This window comes from Theobroma cacao, chromosome 5 (genome assembly GCF_053813885.1).
Source record: "Theobroma cacao isolate CCN51 chromosome 5, ASM5381388v1, whole genome shotgun sequence".
In the NCBI taxonomy this organism is placed as follows: Eukaryota; Viridiplantae; Streptophyta; class Magnoliopsida; order Malvales; family Malvaceae; genus Theobroma; species Theobroma cacao.
In genome coordinates, this window is record NC_142643.1 from 6518993 (window position 1) to 6538271 (window position 19279).

Consider the following 19279-nt stretch of genomic DNA (forward strand, 5'->3'; position numbering starts at 1 on the left):
GATAAGTATTTGGGATCAGTGAAGATGCGCTCACCGAGACAATTTTCAGAGCAAGTATGGACATATTGCATGGCTTCTCTATGTACCCATAAATGACCAAATGCTTAGAGTTATTGTCCAGTTTTGGGATCTTTCGTATCGTTGCTTTGTGTTTAACAAGGTGGACATGACCTCAACTACAGAAGAATACTCCTCTCTACTCTGAATAGAGCAGATGCAGCCAGATAAGATATATTGGAGGGCCCATAAGACTGGACACTGGTGAAAGTTGGCCAAATTGCTAAGTATGACTACAAGAGAGATGCATCAGCATCTGAAAAAGAAAAGGGACACAGAATGCCTTCCATGAAGCTTATTGAATGGGTACATTAGAAAACACATGAAAGATGAGCAAGGTTTCCTAGCTTTCGCGATGGCAATATACGGCTTAGTGGTCTTTTCGAAGGTTCTGGGTCATGTGGATGTATCAGTTATAGACTTCTTCAACCAAGTAATGAGGAATATCAACCCGACTCCATCCATCTTAGTCGAAACCTTTAGATCATTGAATTACTGTCGGCGTAAAGGTAAGGGATGTTTCATCGGGTGTGCCCAGCTTCTAACCATATGGATTAAAAGCCACTTTGAATGTAAGGTAAGCAGATTTTGGAAACCTTTTTTTTCTACGAGTTGTCCTGTCCTCGAGTTCTACGAGAGTGAATGGCCGGATAGCAAGAAGAAAGAAGAGTGGATCGCAAGGCTCAAGAGGTTGATAAGCGTCGAAGTAACTTGGAGAACCCCTTGGATGCCACGGATGCAAGTGATGTATAAGTGTGGGGACAAGCAATGGGTGCCACTGATGGAACTATGAAGAGCCATTAGTTATGCACCGATAATGGTACGAAGATAGTTTAGATCCGAGTAATTCGTGCCTATGACTCATCAGCTTAATTAGTTGGAGTTTGCATACGAAAAGTTGAAAACTTTGAAGAAAATTGAGGAAATTGCGCAAGATTGGAAAAAAACGAGTAAGGTAGATCAAGGGAGGTTTACCGATGAAGTCATCACAGGATATGTGACTTGGCATGCACAAAGGGTGAAAGATGTTGTGTGCCCTTTAGAAAATGCATCAAAGCATTCTGTAAACCCAGAACCCCAAGATGTCCTATTAGAGAGCGAGTTGACAAGGAAAAAACTTGAGAAAAAGATGGCAAACATGAAGCGGGGACATGGGGATGAGCTAGAAGAAATGAAGAAAGAGACAGCAAGAAAGGTATGGATGGCTTTGGAAGAGCGAGATGAATGGCGAAGCAAGTTTAAGGGATCAAATGCAGCAAATTCTTCTCTGATGGCCAGAATGCAAGAAATTCAAAGCATCAATGACACTTTGCAAAATAAAGTACAAAGGCAAGAACACACTATCCAAGGGTTGAGAAACGACTGTGACTTGATGAAAACCGCCATGGAGGGCTACAAGGCACAGTATGAAGCTGTGAGGCGAGAGTATTTTCAGATGAGGGGAAAAAATGATTTGTGCACACAAAGCCTTCAAAGAAAAAAAGTCGAAATGGGATGGATACTGAGGCAGATGAGAGAAGTAGTGTTTAAGGCATAAGTGATGGCGGACAAGACAGAAGAACTCAGGCAAAAGATCTTTCCGAAGGATGAGTTGAGTGAGCTGTTGATTGATCACCTTAGGACAATTCGAGACTAGTATGACAGAATTGGTTTTTCTTTTTGGTAATTATGTAAATGTTTTGGACATGGATGTAATCAGATATTCAGTTTTATGGATATGGATTTTCTTATGGTAAATGTTGGATGGCCAATATTTTTCATATGTTCCTTTGCAAAGCATTTCATTTGCATCATAATTGCATGATTCATTTAAATAATATATGAAAAATAATAATAAATAATACATATTTGTCAACATTATTTTAATAAAATTCTAACTTATGCATTTGACCCATAAAGAATAAAATTTCAAAGAAACGAACTCTCCACAGATATAACATAAGAGCTCGTTCTAAGATCATGGGGGACGAATATTCGAAAAGAATGGATAAGATCGAGAAAAAGCTTAAGTTCATTATATTTATTAAATTAAATATTTTATTCCATGAATGTTACGACTGGCCCATAATCTCTTCTTATCTTTTCTCTATCTTATCCATTCTTTTCGAATGGTCGTCCATCATGATCTTAGAGCGGGCTCTTGTGTTATATCTATGGAGAGTTTGTTTCTTTGAAATTTTGTTCTTTATGGGTCAAATGCATAAGTTAGAATTTTATTAAAATAATGTTGACAAATGCATATTATTTATTATTATTTTTCATATTTTATTTAAATGAATCATGCAATTATGATGCAAATGAAATGCTTTGCAAAGGAAAATAGAAAAAATATTGGCCATCCAACATTTACCATAAGAAAATCCATATCCATAAAACTGAAGATCTGATTACATCCATGTCCAAAACATTTACATAATTACCAAAAGGAAAAACCAACTCTATCATACTGGTCCCGAACTGTCCTAAAGTGATCAATCAATCGCTCACTCAACTCATCCCTCGAAAGGATCTCTCGCTTGAGTTCTTCTGTCTTGTACGCCATCGCTCATGCCCTAAACGTTACTTCTCTCATCTGCCTCAGTATCTATTCCATTTCGGCTTCTTTTCTTTGAAGGCTTTGCGTGCACAAATCATTTCTTTCCCTCATATGAAAATACTCTCGCCTCACAGCTTCATATTGTGCCTTGTAGCCCTCAATGGCGGTTTCCATCAAGTCACAGTCGTTTCTCAACCCTTGGATAGTGTGTTCTTGCCTTCGTACTTTATTCTGCACAATGTCATTGATGCTTTGAATTACTTGCATCTTGGCCATCAAAGAAGAATTTGCTGCGTTCGATCCCTCAAACTTGCTTCGCCATTCATCTCACTCTTCCAAAGCCATCCATACCTTTCTTATTGTCTCTTTCTTCATTTCTTCTAGCTCATCCTCATGTCCCCGCTTCATGTTTACCATCTCTTTCTGAAGTTTTTTCCTTGTCAACTCGCTTTCTAATAGGACATCTTGGGGTTCTGGGTTTACAAGATGCTTTGATGCATTTTCTAGGGGGCACACGACATCTTTCACCCTTTGTGCATGCCAAGTCACATATCCTGTGGTGACTTCATCGGTAAACCTCCCTTGATCTATCCTGCTCGTTTTCCTCCAATCTTGCACAATTTTCTCAATTTTTTTCAGAGTTTTCAACTCTCCGTATGCAAACTCTAACTGATTAAGCTGGTGAATCATAGGTACGAATTGCTCGAATCCAAATTGTCTTTGTACCATTATCGATGCATAACTAATGGCTCCCCATGGTCCCATCAGCGGCATCCATGGCTTGTCCCCACACTTATACATCGCTTGCATCTGTGGCATCCAAGGGGCTCTCCAAGTTATTTCGACGTTTATCAACCTCCTAAGCCTTGCGATCCACTCTTCTTTCCTCTTGCTATCCGGCCATTCACTCTTGCAAAACTCGAGGACAAGACAACTCGTAGATAGAAAAGGCTTTCAAAATTTGCTTACCTTACATTCAAAATGGCTTTTAATCCATAAGGTTAGAAGTTGGGCACACTCGATGAAACGCCCCTCACCTTTGTGTCGATAGTAATTCAATGATCTAAAGGTTTCGGCTAAGATGGATGGAGCCAGGTTGATATTCCTTGTTACCTGGTCGAAGAAGTCTATAACTGATACCTCCACATGACCCAGAACCTTCGGAAAGACCACTAAGCCATATATTATCATCGCAAAAGTTAGGAAACCTTGCTAATCTTCCATGTGTTTTCTAATGTACCCATTCAATAAGCTCCATAGAAGGCATCTGTGTCCCCTTTCTTTTTCAAATGTTGATCCACCTCTCCAGTAGTCATACTTAGCAATTTGGCCAACTTTCGCCGGTGTCCAGTCTTCTGGGCCCTCCAATATATCTTATTTGGTTGCATCTGCTCTATTTAGAGTAGAAAGGAGTATTCTTCTATAGTCAGGGTCATGTCCACCTTGTTAAACACAAAGCAACATTACGAAGGATCCCAAAACTGGACAATAGCTCTGAGCATTTGGTCATCTACGGGTACATAGAGGAGCCATGCAATATGTCCATACTTGCTCTGAAAATTATCTCGGTGAACGCGTCTTCACTGTTCCCAAATACTTATCATTTTCGTGAAATCATTTTGCTGAAGATCAAGGTGAACTCTCTCTGGCAAAGTTGAGACATGTCCTTGAGTCAAATAATCTCCTTTTTCTTGCTGAGCTTGCCTCATCTGTAACTCTATCTCATAGTCATTTCTGTACTTATTGAGTGGACTTGCTGATGACGATGTCATGGATGTAACCGAGATCTCTTCGGTTGAGTGTTGTGCAACCAATATTTCTCCTATATGCAATTGTGATGTATGCAAATAAGCATGTAAAATGCATATGACAAGCAAAATAAACTTAAGTTAGTATAGTAAAAATAATAAAATGTTAAAAATAATGAGAGAATAATAATTAGAATCATAGGTATTACTAACGTCATTAGACATTATCTACTCCACGATACTTTATTATCTCGTGGGAAAATTTAAAACAGAGGGAGTAGAAGAAGTTCCTTCATGTGTACCTATTTATAGGGTACACTCTCACGGGTAAGGCCCTACCTAGGAATAAGCTGCTCTTGGTATTCTATATGCTGAGCTGGGATTATAGACGGAGCTAAAGGTTCCCAAATCGTTCCTCACTATCGTCCACACGGACTAGTAAGGCACCCCGGTCCTCACCCATTACAGCTTTAAACGAACTAGGTTCGATTTGAGTGGGAGTCTTCACTAGCCCGTGCGGAGGTTATCACCTCACGAGAGCGTAGCTACTAAACTCCCTCCTAAAAATGGACATAGCCCGGGTAGAGGGCTTATGAATGAATGCAAAATGTGTTGTGTGTGTGTGAAGGAACACATTGATTTTGGACCAATAATCTCACATCCCTCTATCCTAAATCCCCACAATTATTAAAAGCTATAAAGTAATAAATACGAAATAAACAAATGCATCAAACAAAATATGCAGAGCAAATCATTAATACTAAGGAAACATTAATTATTTAAAGCCTTGGATAACCTATTATTATTTAATGGTTCGACTCTCAACAGTCCCTAGTGGAGTCATCACCTGTCATAATGTGCGAGTTCGAGAACCCGACAGTCAGACGTGATGAAGACACACTAAGAGTCACCACCAATCTTTTTTCTAGGTGTGATTGGTCACCTATTGACTCGATTCTAATCGACGAAGTCTTAAATTAATTTTAAGCCCGTCGAAAGAATCTTAAATTGGTCTACGTTTTTCTAGATCTAGGTTCAGGAGTACAGTTACGCCCAAGGAAGAATTAGCACCCCTAAGACGCTCGTTCCATGAACGGTACCATTTTTAGATTATCCTATTGGGCTTTAATCTTTAAGTTCATTATATTTCCTTAGCTATAATTTGCTTATTTTATCTCCAATTTATTAAATTATTTTATTTGATTCTAAAATGAAACGCAAATGTGAGGTAAGATGAAATTCATGACGTGAGATAAAAAATATCGGACGAATAACCTTTTATCGAGGACGTTCTCTCGGATCCGCCCTTCATACTGGTGGGATCTAGGGGTATTCTCTCACTTAGGGAATTATTCGAGAAATTCGCCTTCGCAAATTCGACGAATAAATCCCATAATCGGGGTTATCATACATTTTTTAAAAAATACAATATTTTCATGAATTTGAACGTATTACGACCAAAAGTCTTTTTATTAAAGATATTTTTCGAGCCCTCCCATCATACTGGTGGGATCCGGGGACATCTTTTTACCTAGGGAGTTTTTCGAGAGAAACTCGCTTTCGCAAGATCTTTGAAAAATCCCATCATCGGGACTTAACTAGTGAACAAAAATGTGTATATGCCATGATATGCATGATACGATAGAAATCTATACTAGGCTTGTGAAGCTTATCTTTATTTTATTTTTATTATTATTATATTTTTTATTATATTTTTTTATATTTTATTAATTTTTTAACTAATTTTTATGTAGTAATTTTTTTAATTATTTAAAATAAAAATCTCAAAATCTCGAAATGGAGGCTCTCCCATCGTATTGGTGGAGCTTTAATTCGGATTTCGAACCTAGGAAAAATTAGCCCGGGATTACAACTCCTTACATCCCGACCAATCATCCCATCATCGGTATTGAATTCATTTTTATCCCATTTTCATCATCTCTCTATTTTTATAAAACTATTTCTTTGAACAAGTTTATCATCCACAAATGAGAATTCTATTTATTATTTTTTTATTTTTCATAATTCATTCCTATGTTACCTATATAAATTCACATACTTATGTGTTTTACAGTTTTATCTAAGATCCCAACCTTCCATATAATTTATGTTTTCTTTTGTCATTTAAAAAAAAATTATAGTATATCTTTTATTCTAATTAAGCTAAATTAATTATTTTCCTATTTAAATAATGAATCTAACACAATATCACAAAGTTAACATTAGAGAAAGTAAGAGGTATACCTTCAATGGGCTGACAATAGTCTAACCCAGATAGCCTGCCACAACTAGCCTACCCCACAAAAGCCCACTAGATCTCCCCTGAAATGCACTGATTCAATGCTTAACCGGCAACCACTCCCAAGTGCCCAAGAACGACGCCGTTCAAAGTGATGAAAGAGAGAAACTCTTTGGAAGGCCAAAAAACGACGTCGTTTGGTGTTTTTAGACTCTAACTATGTTAGCTATTTTTTTGCACTTCACTTTCTACTTTTTCTCCTCTCAAAGCCGCCGACCCTTCGCACCCCTCTAACTCTCCAGTCGCACCTTTCCTTTTTCTCCCTTCCTTCTGCTATCGTCGACGACAACTGAGCTCCCAAGCTTGCAGCGCCAGCCCGGTCCCCTTCTCTATCTCTTTTTCCTGCCTTTTGCTCGACAACTCTAGATCTCTCTCAAAATGTCACCGACCGACTCTCCCCTTTAGTGCTAATTGGTTTTCTCTCTCTATCCTTTCTTTCGCTCGACAACTCTAGATCTCTCCCAAAATGTCGCCGACCGACTCTTCCTTTGGGGCCGATTGGTTCTCTCTCTCTCTCTCTCTCCCTCTCTCTCCCTTTCCTCCCTTTCGTCGACCACCCAAAAGCTCTAGATCTCTCCAAACGGTAACCCAAAACCCCCAAAATCTCTCTTTTAACCGACGGCAGGAAACCCAAGACTCTTCTCCTGAAACCAACGACACAAACCCCTCCAAATCTCCCTAAAAACAAACTAAAAATTTCCCAAAAAAACACAGCCACTTGCTTTCTCTCATTGTGAATTTTTTTATTTTTTTATTTATTTTTAATTTTTTTGGTATTTTTTTATTATGGATTGTGGTTGTTTCTAGTTGCTAGACTAGAAATTTGATTTGCAGGTTGCTAAAGATTTTTTAGGGTTTTTTTATTGTTGTTCCTCCCTCGTTGTTGTGGCTACAGTACCTTTTTTATATGCTCAATTTTTTTGGTTGGGTGTATCAATCGAGTGCCATCTCCACTACTGTGCCAGACGCCATTTTTATGCGTTTGGCGTTGCAATGCAGGTACTGGTGAGGTGCGTCCGCGCCCTGCCAGTACTCTTTTTTCATTTTTCATTTTTTCTTCTTTTTCTAATTTTTTCATTCATTATTTTTATTTTTTTTGTTTTGTTTTTTTTAAAAGTAAAAGTCAGGTTAAATAAAAATTTAAAAATTTAAAAAGTATTTTTTATATAATATAAAGTTTATAATTAATTATAAATTATATAAAAATAAAAATGAATAATATTGAGATTATTTTTAATAAATAAGGATATTTTTAAAGCAAAAAGAAAATTTTTCTTAAAAAATTGACGTGTTTTTAAAAGAAAAGCTCTTGAATTTTTTTTGAAATTTTTTTTATGTTAAATTTTTTTTAATTAAAAAATTATTATGAAGCTTTTAAAAAAATAATTTTTAAAATTAAATTAAATTTGTTTGGTAAATTTATTTTGATAAATTTTTTTATAGATAAATCATTTTATAATATAACTTATAAAAATTTTAATTTTAATTAAAATTATCATAAAATGTATTTAATAATTAACTATTTATTAATCACAAGTTTTTTTATTTACAATGGAAACAAGTTAACTTAATTTTTTTATTTATTAAAAATAAATTTTAAAAATATAAAAAATATTTTTATATAATATAAATTTATAATTAATAATAAAACGAATAATATTAAGATTATTTTTAATAGATGAAGACATTTTAAAACAAAAAGAAAATTTTCCTAAAAATTCATATTTTTAAAAAAAATTAAAAGCTTTTCGAAAATCTTATTTGATTTAAACTAAAAAAAAAAACAAACAGACTAGATATTTTCAAAAAAATTACTTTTTTTTTAACTTCTTAAAATCTTATTTAACTTGACTTCTACTTTTAAAAAATAAATAAATTAAAAAAATCAAACCAAACAAACTATTTCACATGTTGATTAAAAATAAACCTTACCCTGCTAATTTGTTATCCAAGTTAAATTAAAAAATAAACCTAACCCTGTTAATTTGTTATCCAAGTTCAAAAGAAATCTATTTACAGAAACCAATTTCTTTAAATAAGAATCAGGCATTTTCTATAAACTCAATTTAACCTGAGCTGCTGGACTTATCTTCAAGGGAAGATCAATTGGCACTGGCAAGATTTTTATCTTTTGGGGCAGTTTAAGATTAAAAGTCTTACTGCTATTAAACAAAAGGTGCCATAACCATAAAAATTAATTATAAGAGGGGCGTTCCTACACCTCCACATGGAAAACCAAGAACAATAATTATAAGCTTATCTTTAAAGTTGGATGGAATAGTTCCACAACTTTTGTCTTTGTAAATTCAGATCAAAATCCATTCCAGAACTACAAATGTGCAACAAGAGAACAGGGCAAAACAAGCTTGAATCTAATCAGAAAATTGTTTTAAAAAAAGAAAGAAAACTTCCAGCATAGGAGCAGCAGCTGAGAAAAAGATAGGAAGCAATGAATCACAGCCTTCTTCCACGTCTACCACCCTTTCTACGGGTACTGTCAGTGGGAATGGGAGTCACATCCTCTGAGGTGAAGAATACGTTTCATGTCAATTTACAGGAGTTGAAGTGAATGAACCTAACCTAAGAAACCATGAGAAATAAAAGGATGAGCGCATTGTACCTATGCGACCAATTTTCATCCCTGAACGAGCAAGAGCTCTAAGTGCTGACTGGGCACCAGGACCAGGTGTCTTGGTCTTGTTCCCTCCAGTTGCTCGGAGCTTGATATGCAAGGCAGTAATACCCAACTCCTACAGATAAAAACATGAATAGGCATAAGTTTACTGCATAACTATGTATTGCACCACAATTCAGAGGGTCAGTGATCAAGAAAAAAATTCAGAGAGTGAGCTATAAGACCTTGCAACGTTGAGCAACATCTTGTGCTGCAAGCATGGCTGCATAAGGGGAAGACTCATCCCTATCAGCTTTCACCTTCATGCCACCTACAATTGAAAGACACAAGGAATGAGTTAAAAAAAATAATATTCACTGAAATAACTCCAAGCTGAGTTATGAAGATCAAGGCATGTTGCAATGTTAAATTAACATTTTTTTATCACAACATTTTAACTGGATTTTATAGTAGTAAGCAGTTGGTTCCTTTTCATAAATCCAACTTGGGAGTTGGGCAGTAAAATTATTAGAACCAACGAAGACAATTGTAAAAATCTAGAGATAACAATAACAGCAGAAACCCAGGATAGCAAAAGAAATCAGTTTTCAAAAGGCAAGCATCAAACATACCAGTGATGCGAACCATTGTTTCCCTCCCAGACAAATCAGTCACATGCTGCAAATACAAACATAGCATTTTAAAGGTAGTGAACTAACAGAAAATCAATGTAAATAGAAGAGGTTATTACTTACGATAAATGTGTCATTAAATGAAGCAAAAATGTGAGCCACCCCGAAAACATGCTCGCCCTCTCGTACAGCAGGTCCAAGATTAGTATTCTCCTCCTTGGGCTCCCTAACCTTTCTCCTTGACTACAAAATACCACAAATCAATCAATACATCACATCGGCTATCCTATTTGCATCTCAAAAAACACCACCGACAAAGAATGCGAGGTTAAAACCTAATGCAATTAGTAAATGATTCCATTTAAACTTGCCCATTTCAAGACTAAGACAGAGCATCGCACATTTCCTATTTTAATTTTACTTCAGTTTATCTAGCATAGAAACATACTAGAGCTGGTGCAAAGTAAATAAAATCAACCTTTCAAAAAATAAAGAAACATAAAATCACATTGTTTTTAAATTTAGTCTGTAAAATTGATTCCTTTTCAACTATTTTCTATACACAAATCCCAAACATTTTCTCAGCCGCCGGACAAGCTTTAGTTACCGGCGAGAATCGAATAGACGAGAAGAGAGACTTACCATGGCTTCCGGCTAATGAATGAGAGCTGGAGAAACTAGGGTTTCTGAGAGCGCTTTAGCTGATGCTTTAGCCTCCAAGGACTCTGGCTTTCGAAGGGAAGCTTGGATATCAGCGGCTACGATTTATAGCTAGGGTTTTGGTGGCCGTGATCTGAAATGACGAAAAGGACCTTGCATTGGTTTGAGGTTGGAGCAGGGTAAATGCGTCCTTGTAAATTTAGTTTTTGCTGATTGTTAATAAACGTTTTTGTTTTCCTAGGTATTTATTGGATAAAAGAATAATAAGTAGGGTTCTCAAATTGCCCTAACCCAAATCTTATTTGATAGGTTACTCGAGTTTTAAAAATAGTCTATTAAGTTTCTATTCGAAATCCGTATTTAAATATTTTAAATATTATTTATTAAATATTTATATCTATTAAATATTTGATTAAAATAGCATTTAGCTCATTGGTTAATGCATGATCTCCTACTTAAAGAGTAAAGTTTGAATCCTCTCTCCCTTAATTATAAAATAAATAAATAAATAAACTTTTATGTATATTATTAATAAAAATTAACTTAATAAATTAAAGTAGTTCATAAAAAAATTTAAAATTTAAAATCATACTTAAAACAATTAATGAATTTTAATAGGTATTACATTAAGTAAAAAATTATAACAAAAAATAATAATATATAAAACTAAAAACTAATATTTAAAATCATTATATATAATGATTCGGGTAGTGAGTGTCCTAAGACCACTATCTAAACCCTACCCGAACTCATGATGAGTAGTAGTTTTATTATCCAAATTTAGTCGAACCTAATTATAGGATAACTTAATATTGTTTAATAGGGTAAGGTAATATACAGGTACCAGATTATAATGTACTTATTAACATCCCTACAAAAGAATGTTTATAGGATATTTTATTTCCAAAAAAAGATTGGTATTTGAAAGAAATTATAGGCAAAGATAATTAAAAAATAAATTCTATGAAATAAAAATTTAGCAAGCCCCATAAGTATGAGCCTTCTGTGAGGCATAAAGAATGAAAATAAATAAAGAAACGGAATATTAGTTCTACTTCATTTTTGAAAAAGAGAAAGGAGAAGTCTTGTACAATTTTTTGTATGGGAAAGAAATCTCAAGATTACAAGTTGTGATCAATTCAACAAGAAATAACTAGATTAATTAGTGGTGTCTGGATATACTCTAGTGGTAGTATCAAAATTACCTAACTTCTGATTTTGGTTTCCTTTTCGCTTGTATCAAAAGTATTTTAATTGCGCAGATTGTGTTAAATTCAAGAGTTAGAGCTGGTGTAGATTTGAAGTAAAAGTTTTAGACTTGTTGTATCAAATAATTGCATAATTTTGCCTTTATGATGATAACCTAATCCATTATAAAATTCCAAGCAAACCATTATAACTCTTTAGAATTTGAGAGTGGAAAATTTATGAATACATCCAAATGCTTCGCTGAAAAAGCAATGGCGCCATGGATATTTTGGAACATTTTATTGACATCCCAGATGATGAAGGAGATATTCCGGAAGCTTGGCCTGCAGAAAATTTGACAGCTACCATGGATGATGTAGAACATATTCATGAAGCTTGGCTAGAAGAAACTTTTATGGACAACACGGATGATGGAGATATCCATGGCGCCAACAGAGATATCTCAATATTAGATGCTTCGTTTCTTGATTGAGTGAGATAGAACTCGAAAGGTAGACAGAAATAATACGAGAAAACGATTTTTTCTATCACTTTTCTAAGTTATGAAGCAAACATTATTTTCTTTCTTGAAACATTTTAATTATAGTTTTAACAAAACTCAGGTTAGCATCCCAGAATAGATCTTTCTCGTAGTCAATGTTCTTATTGAGCTTCTATCAGCAGCTTTCCTCTGTGAATAAACCTCAATATGCTTTAATTGCCATGTTAATGTCGTCTGCGGCTGCAATCACACGCATCCTCGAGATTGCTTGCAAGGCCGGAAAGGAAGGAGTCTTCTGGAGGTGGGAAAGCAAGTTACCCTGGTTTTACTATTCATCTCCAAGCCACAGGCCCTGAAATGATCGGATTAGCTTGCGCCATGCTGCAGTCTATTTTATCAGCAGTTGCATACACCTTTTACCTTCAACATGCTGAATATCCCTTCAAAAGTATCTTTTTGGCCACTTGTCTTCGCTCTTGATCTATTTTGCTCTAACGTTATGTAGAATCCCTTATCAGAAGGCCTTTCATAGAGATTATAACCTACACTTCGGCATTCCAAGTTTCAACAGAATGATTAACTGTTACCTTACTTACTAGGCAGTTGCCTCCCCACCTTCTTCTTCTTTTGCATTACGTTAATACGGGCGCAAGGCTCCTTGGTAACTAGAACCCAGGGGCCCGGCCTCGGGTAATCATCCCTCTAAGGGAGGCCATCAATCGACCACTAGGTCAAATCCAATAATTCTTTGGCACTTGCTATTTCTACTTGATGTTAAAATGTAGGGGGAGGAAAAGAGATAGAAATTTGAACAATAGTACAATTTATCCCTTGATGTTACTAGAGCCCAACATCCCACCATACATGAAACAAACTGGAATACATCATACGTGCATCTTTCATTGTGACAATGCTGTATTGAGACCAGAAAGATAGCTCCAGGGCATAACTCTGTCTATGTGTCTACAGCCATGCAATGAAAACCTTTTAGACAGTATGAAGCAGCACATTCATCATAGGATTTGAAAATGAATTAATAACCATTCCAAGAACTATAATAGTCATCTGATGATGCTAATGAATTAAACATATTCAAAATAGAACAATATAAGCAGAGATAGCAGTTGGTTTCAACAATACCAAATAAAACAACAATAATAGATATTGCTTTTGCCAACAAGATTATTGCAATCTTAGGAAATTTCATTCAAACGTGTTCCCCCAATTAAGTCACCCTAGTAGCCTAATGACTAAATTAAGAGTGTTTTATAATCCCAAAGCAAAATGGGTTTATACCTGTATCACACCATCACTGTATGCCCCAAAAGCCTCTTAAAATTACATCAGAACAGGCACTTCACCTTGGGTGCCACAATCTCAAGAAGGCCCTTGGGATTATCCACATGAACCCAATGGCCTGAATTGGGAAGAACATGAACTGAAATTTTCCCAGCAGATCCATCTCCTTTCTGACCAGCAAGCCTTTGAAGCTGATTAATCACATCTGTGTCCCACTGGTCACTTTTCTCTGCACGGACAATTGCTATCTCCAGTCCTTTTGGAGGGTGCTCCAACAGGGACCAATAGGACATCTCCCTACAAAATTTTACATTGATTAATTCACTAATAAGCCTGCAAAGAAAAGATGTGGGCAAATTAAAAGTGGGATAAGTTTATCAATGTGGTATCATTAAATATTATAACCTGTAGGAATGAAACATCTGGACAGCACCTTCAAGATTAAAAGCCCATGTCTCTTGTTCTCCGGATTTCTTGAGGTTGGTGCCTATCCACTCCGACAATGACTTAGAGAACCCAAGTTCAATCATATGGTTAACAAGCCACCTGAGAGTAGATAATATAAGTACACAAGAGGAGCATATTTTTGATCTACATATCATCCAAAAGGACAAAATTATTAGTCAAATTATGCTTCTCAACTTCACTGTCATATCACAGAACAAAGGATAAAATGATCTACCATCGCAATTCATGCTGAATGACTAAAGCACAACTGAAGTATTGGCCACTGACTCATTAATACTGTAGAGATGCATTAAAGTTCTTCCGTGGCTCTAAATAACAATTTTCAATGGGCAATTAATAGTTTAAAACAAATAGCTAAATGCCGAACAATCATCTTCCCTTGAATCCAAACCATCTTTAGATTTAAGATTCTAGTGATTTCATTTTAAGGCTCAATGATATATATAAATACAGGTTTGAGACGAATTATCCAATAGATAACAGGGCCATTAAACAAAGAAAACAATGCATGAAGATAAAAAAAACATGCCACACGAGGAGCAAAGGCTTTACTTCCGTGACGGCACCATTGAAGGTAAATTTTGCAAGGTCTGTAAAACATTTTCTACTTCACCATCACTATTTTCAGAGGTAACTTTTCCAGGGACAGAATCGAGTACCCACAGCTGCTCTGCACCAGTAAATAAAATAAAATAAAATTCGCAAAAATTAAGTTCTCAAACACATACAATCAGCAAAAGCAACAAGGATTTTTGGGAATTCGGGCAATGAAGCAGTAGATACCTGTTTGGGAAGTTTGACATTTTCACCATACTCTCTATTGACACAGCTCTGGGCAAATTGCAATGCAACTTTGCCACCCATAGAGTGGCCAATGACAACATCAGGCCAATCCCAGCCTTTGGAATTTACCAAATTTCCCAAATCTTTGGCTGCATTTACCATATCATGCGGTGGATCCAATCCTTCTATCTCCGCTGACTTCCCATGATTCCTCAAATCCGCCAGCACCATCCTCCACTCTACAGAATAAATAAATAAATTAGAGACTTTTCTTTTATTTCCAATTTTTCTCAGGAAACAAACCGGAGGGGGGGTTAATTACCAGAAGAAGGGGAGGTGGAGAGACAGGAGGCGAGGTTGCGGGAAAAGGAACGCCAGTTGCGGGCGGAGCCGAGGAGGCCGTGGAGGATCAAAGCAGTGTCAGTGTAGGGTTTGTTTGGATTGGCTTGCATTTCTTCGTAAGCTAGGGTTTGTAGCGATCTTTTCGAGATAGTTTGGGGATGAGTCAGCAGGGAACTCGGTGAATTAAGGAAGCGAGTCGAGAGATTACTGGGAATTACTTTGTTTCTAATGAGTCGAGCCATGTGGTAACTCGCTTGCTTCTTCCGAACTCTGTAATGGCTGCCAGATCAATTAAAAGGAGAAGGGGAAAAACAAAAGTTCAACGATGTCGTATTAGCTGGGAATAATCAAAAAGTTAAACGACGTCGCGTTTAAGCAGAATGGAAAAAATTAAAAATATGACAGCTGTGGGATTTGAACCCACGCCCTTCCGGACCAGAGCCTAAATCTGGCGCCTTAGACCACTCGGCCAAACTGTCTTCCGGGCAGTTGTTCAACAGAAAATTAAATATTCCTTGTTTACATCTCTACCACTTGAAAATAACTTAACTGCCCGTTAACTGATGGATGCAATCGCTTGACTTAAAAGTTCACCCTCAAATAAGTTCTATTAACTAAATTATTTTTGCTAAGTTTAAATTTATATTCAAATGATGCAGTTTAAATAACGGACCTTGATTACATTTTCGCTTGTTACAACTTCTTACAATAATAAAGGAACATACTTCCTGATCTGCAGGAATAGATAAAAGGCAAGAACGAGACTGTATTAACCATTATGACATTTGCAATCATTAACCAATCATACATTTAACATTCCTCCCACATTCCCTACTTTTCTAGTCTTCTATTTTCCTTCTTTGTTTACTTTCATTTAATGGGGGGTGGAGGTAAGGGGCTCAATAGCTTGTCATCCTGAAAATTTGAGGGGGGAAAATGGAGAGTCTTCAACCTTCTTTAGTCAAATGGATCAATCCGTGGGTCATGTTCGCTAGCCATCAGCATCCCGGTGCACAGACAAGTTGGGCACATCACCTAAGTTAGAACTGACAATTAGCTTCTGAATTCTGAAAACTCAATAAACCATATATAGGTGATCTTAGGATTGTGTATATCCAGTTTACCTTTCCTGAACCGGAGCAGTTCGGACACCTCTGAGTAGTAGGCACTTTCAAAGGCTGACCAGAAGCACTGGATAGTGAGATAGGATCAATGTTCAAGCATACGCCACTCGCTGAACATTTTGCACAGCCCAAATAACCTGCTCTTAGGATAACCACAAAAAACCAAATGAAAATTAGTAGAAACTCAGATGATTTTTCCTTTGTTGAGGGAAAGAGTGCATTAGGCAAAAAAGTACTACTTCAAATAGTCTGAAGGAATAAAATAGAGTTACCAGAAGTAAATAAAGGAAAAGAGCATGTCCTCAGAACAAACTAATACATACCATTTCCATGGCAATATTTACACCTTTTCTTCTCTTGTTGCTCAACATTGTTGGCTTCAATTAGCATCAAGGCTGAAATTACACCCACCACCCCTCCTGAAAAGGATGCCACGATGGGATCAACTTGACTGAATCAAGAAACCAATAAGTTTTCAGTGTAATTCAAAGACTTTAATTATCCAATTCCATGGTCATTTGCACCAAAGCAGTAGTTACTCTAGGTTTCAAAATTAGTAAATGAGGATAAGCGGATGAATACCTCAACTGCAATGGCAGATGCATGTTGCGTATAAAGTCTTCATATGAAGTACCTCCTAAACCTAATTTTAGTTCCAGCTGCCATGAAAAGTAGATTACAATAACAAAAACAACCAGTGATTAGAGACAAATATATTTAGATCAACTGTGATACAACAGGACATGCACTTGGCATTCGAATCAAGTGAGACATTGGTTGGTTGTAGTTAGCCTAGGCACTAAATCTAACCGATTAACAAACACAGAATAAAGGACTTGTTCAAATGAAAACGAGAACATACATCACTTCAGTCCAGCCATGGTAACCTTTACTTTGGTCCATAGCCCGTTCTCTATTTTTTCATATATAAGTAACTAAACTCTCATAATTTAACCATAAACAATTAGAAACAAGTCTATGAATGCCATATATGATAGTTAAAAGAAGGAAATGACAACTTTAAATCAAATTTAAGCATGAACACTACAACTTGTATTTATGAAAAACTAAAAATAAAATTAAAAGTACTTAGCACCTACTGTTGGTGCAATAAGACCTCCAAATACAATTATTCCAGATATAAATGCTAGGCTTGTGAAGTAGAGCTGCTTCATGGTCTTCGGTGTCTGCTTCAACAGAAAGATGAAGAAGATTAGTAAACAATGAAAACATAAAATGCATCACTAACAACAGATCTCAATATAGGGTTGTTTTTTTTATAAGGCATGCTATTTCCCAGATAGATAGCATTGCTTTTTAAGGCATGTCTTCCCTATACGTGCCTCTACTAATTAAGCATAAAATGTCAAACTGACAATATATCTGGACCTTAAACTCACCACATAAGAGAGAAAAGGAATTGAAGACGGAATGTCGGGCATCTCATCTATTTCTTCATTGCCATTCTCATTGATAACTTTCACATTCTTTATTCGCTGTTGTATCCGCAATCTCCTTACCTATACAAATTATATTTTAAAATGAAAATAAAAAAGAGAACAACTCAATCGAATGCAAAAAAGCATTATCCTATTTGGCAACCCTTTTTGACCCTATTTTATGGACGGATGGTAATAACCCAAAACTACTTCCAAGTCTATATGTGCATCAGATAAAGAGCTTCAAGGAGCAATGCGAAGGATTTATAATACTGACTTGTTGTCACATACAAAGATTCCTTCTCTATACAATATGTACTTTCAACCCTTACGAAAAGACCCAGATTAAATCAAAACAATTTTTTTTATAGATAAAATAAAACATCTTAAATATGAAACATTACCTCTTCCATGAGAAGAAAGATCCTATTGCGCCTACTCCTTATATTATCTTCAATTTCCTGCAGCTGCATCTGCCCAAAATCCCGAACAGTCTCCGGTCCCTCAATGATGCAAAAGTTACTGAAAGTTGAGAAACAAAAAACTTTTCATTCATTTGAAATTAACAATGAGAGCAACCAAAAGTAAACTCAAAGTAAAAAAAAAAAAATTACTTATAAGACAATCAAAATGAGAAACCCATTTAAAAAGTAAGTAGTTAGTACATCGGGATTTTAAAAAAAAATCAATAATTTAACAACTTTCAGCATAGAAATATTCGAGTTTTCCATTGCCATGCAGTAGCAATGTAATTCTGATTTTCTAGGTTTCATTACCAGAAACTTGACTTCGATAAACAAAAAAAAAATTGATAAGAAACGAAAATGAAAGGGGAATTGAGGAACGAACCTGGTATTGTTATCAGCAGAAGGGGAAGGGTTGTTTTTAGAGGAAAAACAGAGGAATGAAGAAGGAGAAGAATGTCTAGGTGAAGAGAGGAATTTAGAATTTCCATTCAATGGAATCAGGGTTTTGAAACTTGGAGGAGAAGTCGTAGGAAGAGGAAGAAGAGGAGTGTAGAAATGGAAAGTGGTCATTTTTTTTTTCTTTCTTTTTCAATTTCTCATTGAGTTAAGAATTAAGATAGGGTTTTTACGTGATATTGGCCTAACTTCTTGCTTCCCCTTGTTGTCTCGACTCTCTACCCTAACCCATCACAATGTAAGGGTCCGTTAGTTAATTTTTATTTTTATTAAACAAATTATTTTTAATAGATTTATATTGATATAATATTTTAAAAAATTTTAAATTGCTCAAAAAAAAGTTAAATAAATTTTTATTTTTATTACGTTTAATTAAATTTTTGTATTTTTATTTTTAATTCAATAAATTCTTATAAAAAAAATAAACTAATTACATTTTACATTTTATACTTACAAGAGACTGATTGAAAATATTTTCAGTTTTATCTTTTTATTTTACATCATTTGGACATGATGTTGCCTTGTTATAGGCTTTTATAAATAATGAAACAACAAAGTATACTCACTAATGGACTCGTTACAAGAAAACGCACTATCATCATAAACAACAATCCAGAATCAAGTTTCAGATTCAACAAAGTAAAAATGGTTTAAATTGGCCAGCT

At 35.6% G+C, this 19279-nt stretch overlaps 3 protein-coding genes and 1 non-coding gene across 4 annotated transcripts; all 4 read right to left on the minus strand.

Annotated features, from left to right (window-relative positions):
- Positions 1–8885: 8885 nt before the first annotated feature.
- LOC18598283 (small ribosomal subunit protein uS11z) lies at positions 8886–10659 on the minus strand. Its single transcript, XM_007027751.3, has 6 exons — positions 10529–10659; positions 10010–10129; positions 9887–9932; positions 9500–9585; positions 9261–9390; positions 8886–9162 (listed from the first exon to the last, which is right to left on the minus strand). The coding sequence occupies exons 1-6, from the start codon at positions 10529–10531 to the stop codon at positions 9095–9097; spliced, it is 453 nt and encodes a 150-aa protein (XP_007027813.1). The 5' UTR covers positions 10532–10659; the 3' UTR covers positions 8886–9094.
- Positions 10660–13380: 2721 nt separating this feature from the next.
- LOC18598285 (alpha/beta-Hydrolases superfamily protein) lies at positions 13381–15403 on the minus strand. The gene is made up of 5 exons (XM_007027754.3): positions 15109–15403; positions 14787–15025; positions 14556–14668; positions 13941–14081; positions 13381–13832 (listed from the first exon to the last, which is right to left on the minus strand). Exons 1-5 carry the CDS (start codon positions 15368–15370, stop codon positions 13580–13582), a joined length of 1008 nt encoding a protein of 335 aa, XP_007027816.3. The 5' UTR covers positions 15371–15403; the 3' UTR covers positions 13381–13579.
- Positions 15404–15527: 124 nt separating this feature from the next.
- TRNAL-UAG (transfer RNA leucine (anticodon UAG)) lies at positions 15528–15607 on the minus strand. Its single transcript has one exon. It is a non-coding gene; the product is annotated as a tRNA-Leu (tRNA).
- Positions 15608–15874: 267 nt separating this feature from the next.
- On the minus strand, positions 15875–18857 carry LOC18598286 (chaperone protein dnaJ-like protein). The gene is made up of 8 exons (XM_007027756.3): positions 18541–18857; positions 18096–18213; positions 17653–17772; positions 17353–17439; positions 16835–16911; positions 16576–16703; positions 16253–16389; positions 15875–16163 (listed from the first exon to the last, which is right to left on the minus strand). Exons 1-8 carry the CDS (start codon positions 18726–18728, stop codon positions 16086–16088), a joined length of 933 nt encoding a protein of 310 aa, XP_007027818.2. The 5' UTR covers positions 18729–18857; the 3' UTR covers positions 15875–16085.
- Positions 18858–19279: the final 422 nt, after the last annotated feature.

Bases quoted from the DNA above. Each gene is read 5' to 3' on its own strand.
- LOC18598285 (XM_007027754.3), bottom strand. From the start codon at position 15,370: ATGGCTCGACTCATTAGAAACAAAGTAATTCCCAGTAATCTCTCGACT. The intron at 15,026-15,108 runs GTAATTAACCCC...TTTATTCTGTAG, and splicing joins CTCCACCTCCCCTTCTTCTG to AGTGGAGGATGGTGCTGGCG. The intron at 14,669-14,786 runs GTATCTACTGCT...GGTGCAGAGCAG, and splicing joins ATGTCAAACTTCCCAAACAG to CTGTGGGTACTCGATTCTGT.
- LOC18598283 (XM_007027751.3), bottom strand. The intron at 9,391-9,499 runs GTCTTATAGCTC...TTTTATCTGTAG, and splicing joins ATGTTGCTCAACGTTGCAAG to GAGTTGGGTATTACTGCCTT. The intron at 9,163-9,260 runs GTACAATGCGCT...TCTTCACCTCAG, and splicing joins GATGAAAATTGGTCGCATAG to AGGATGTGACTCCCATTCCC.
- LOC18598286 (XM_007027756.3), bottom strand. From the start codon at position 18,728: ATGACCACTTTCCATTTCTACACTCCTCTTCTTCCTCTTCCTACGACT. The intron at 16,912-17,352 runs GTAGGTGCTAAG...TTTTCATGGCAG, and splicing joins GAGGTCTTATTGCACCAACA to CTGGAACTAAAATTAGGTTT. The intron at 16,164-16,252 runs GTAAACTGGATA...GTTCTAACTTAG, and splicing joins ACTGCTCCGGTTCAGGAAAG to GTGATGTGCCCAACTTGTCT.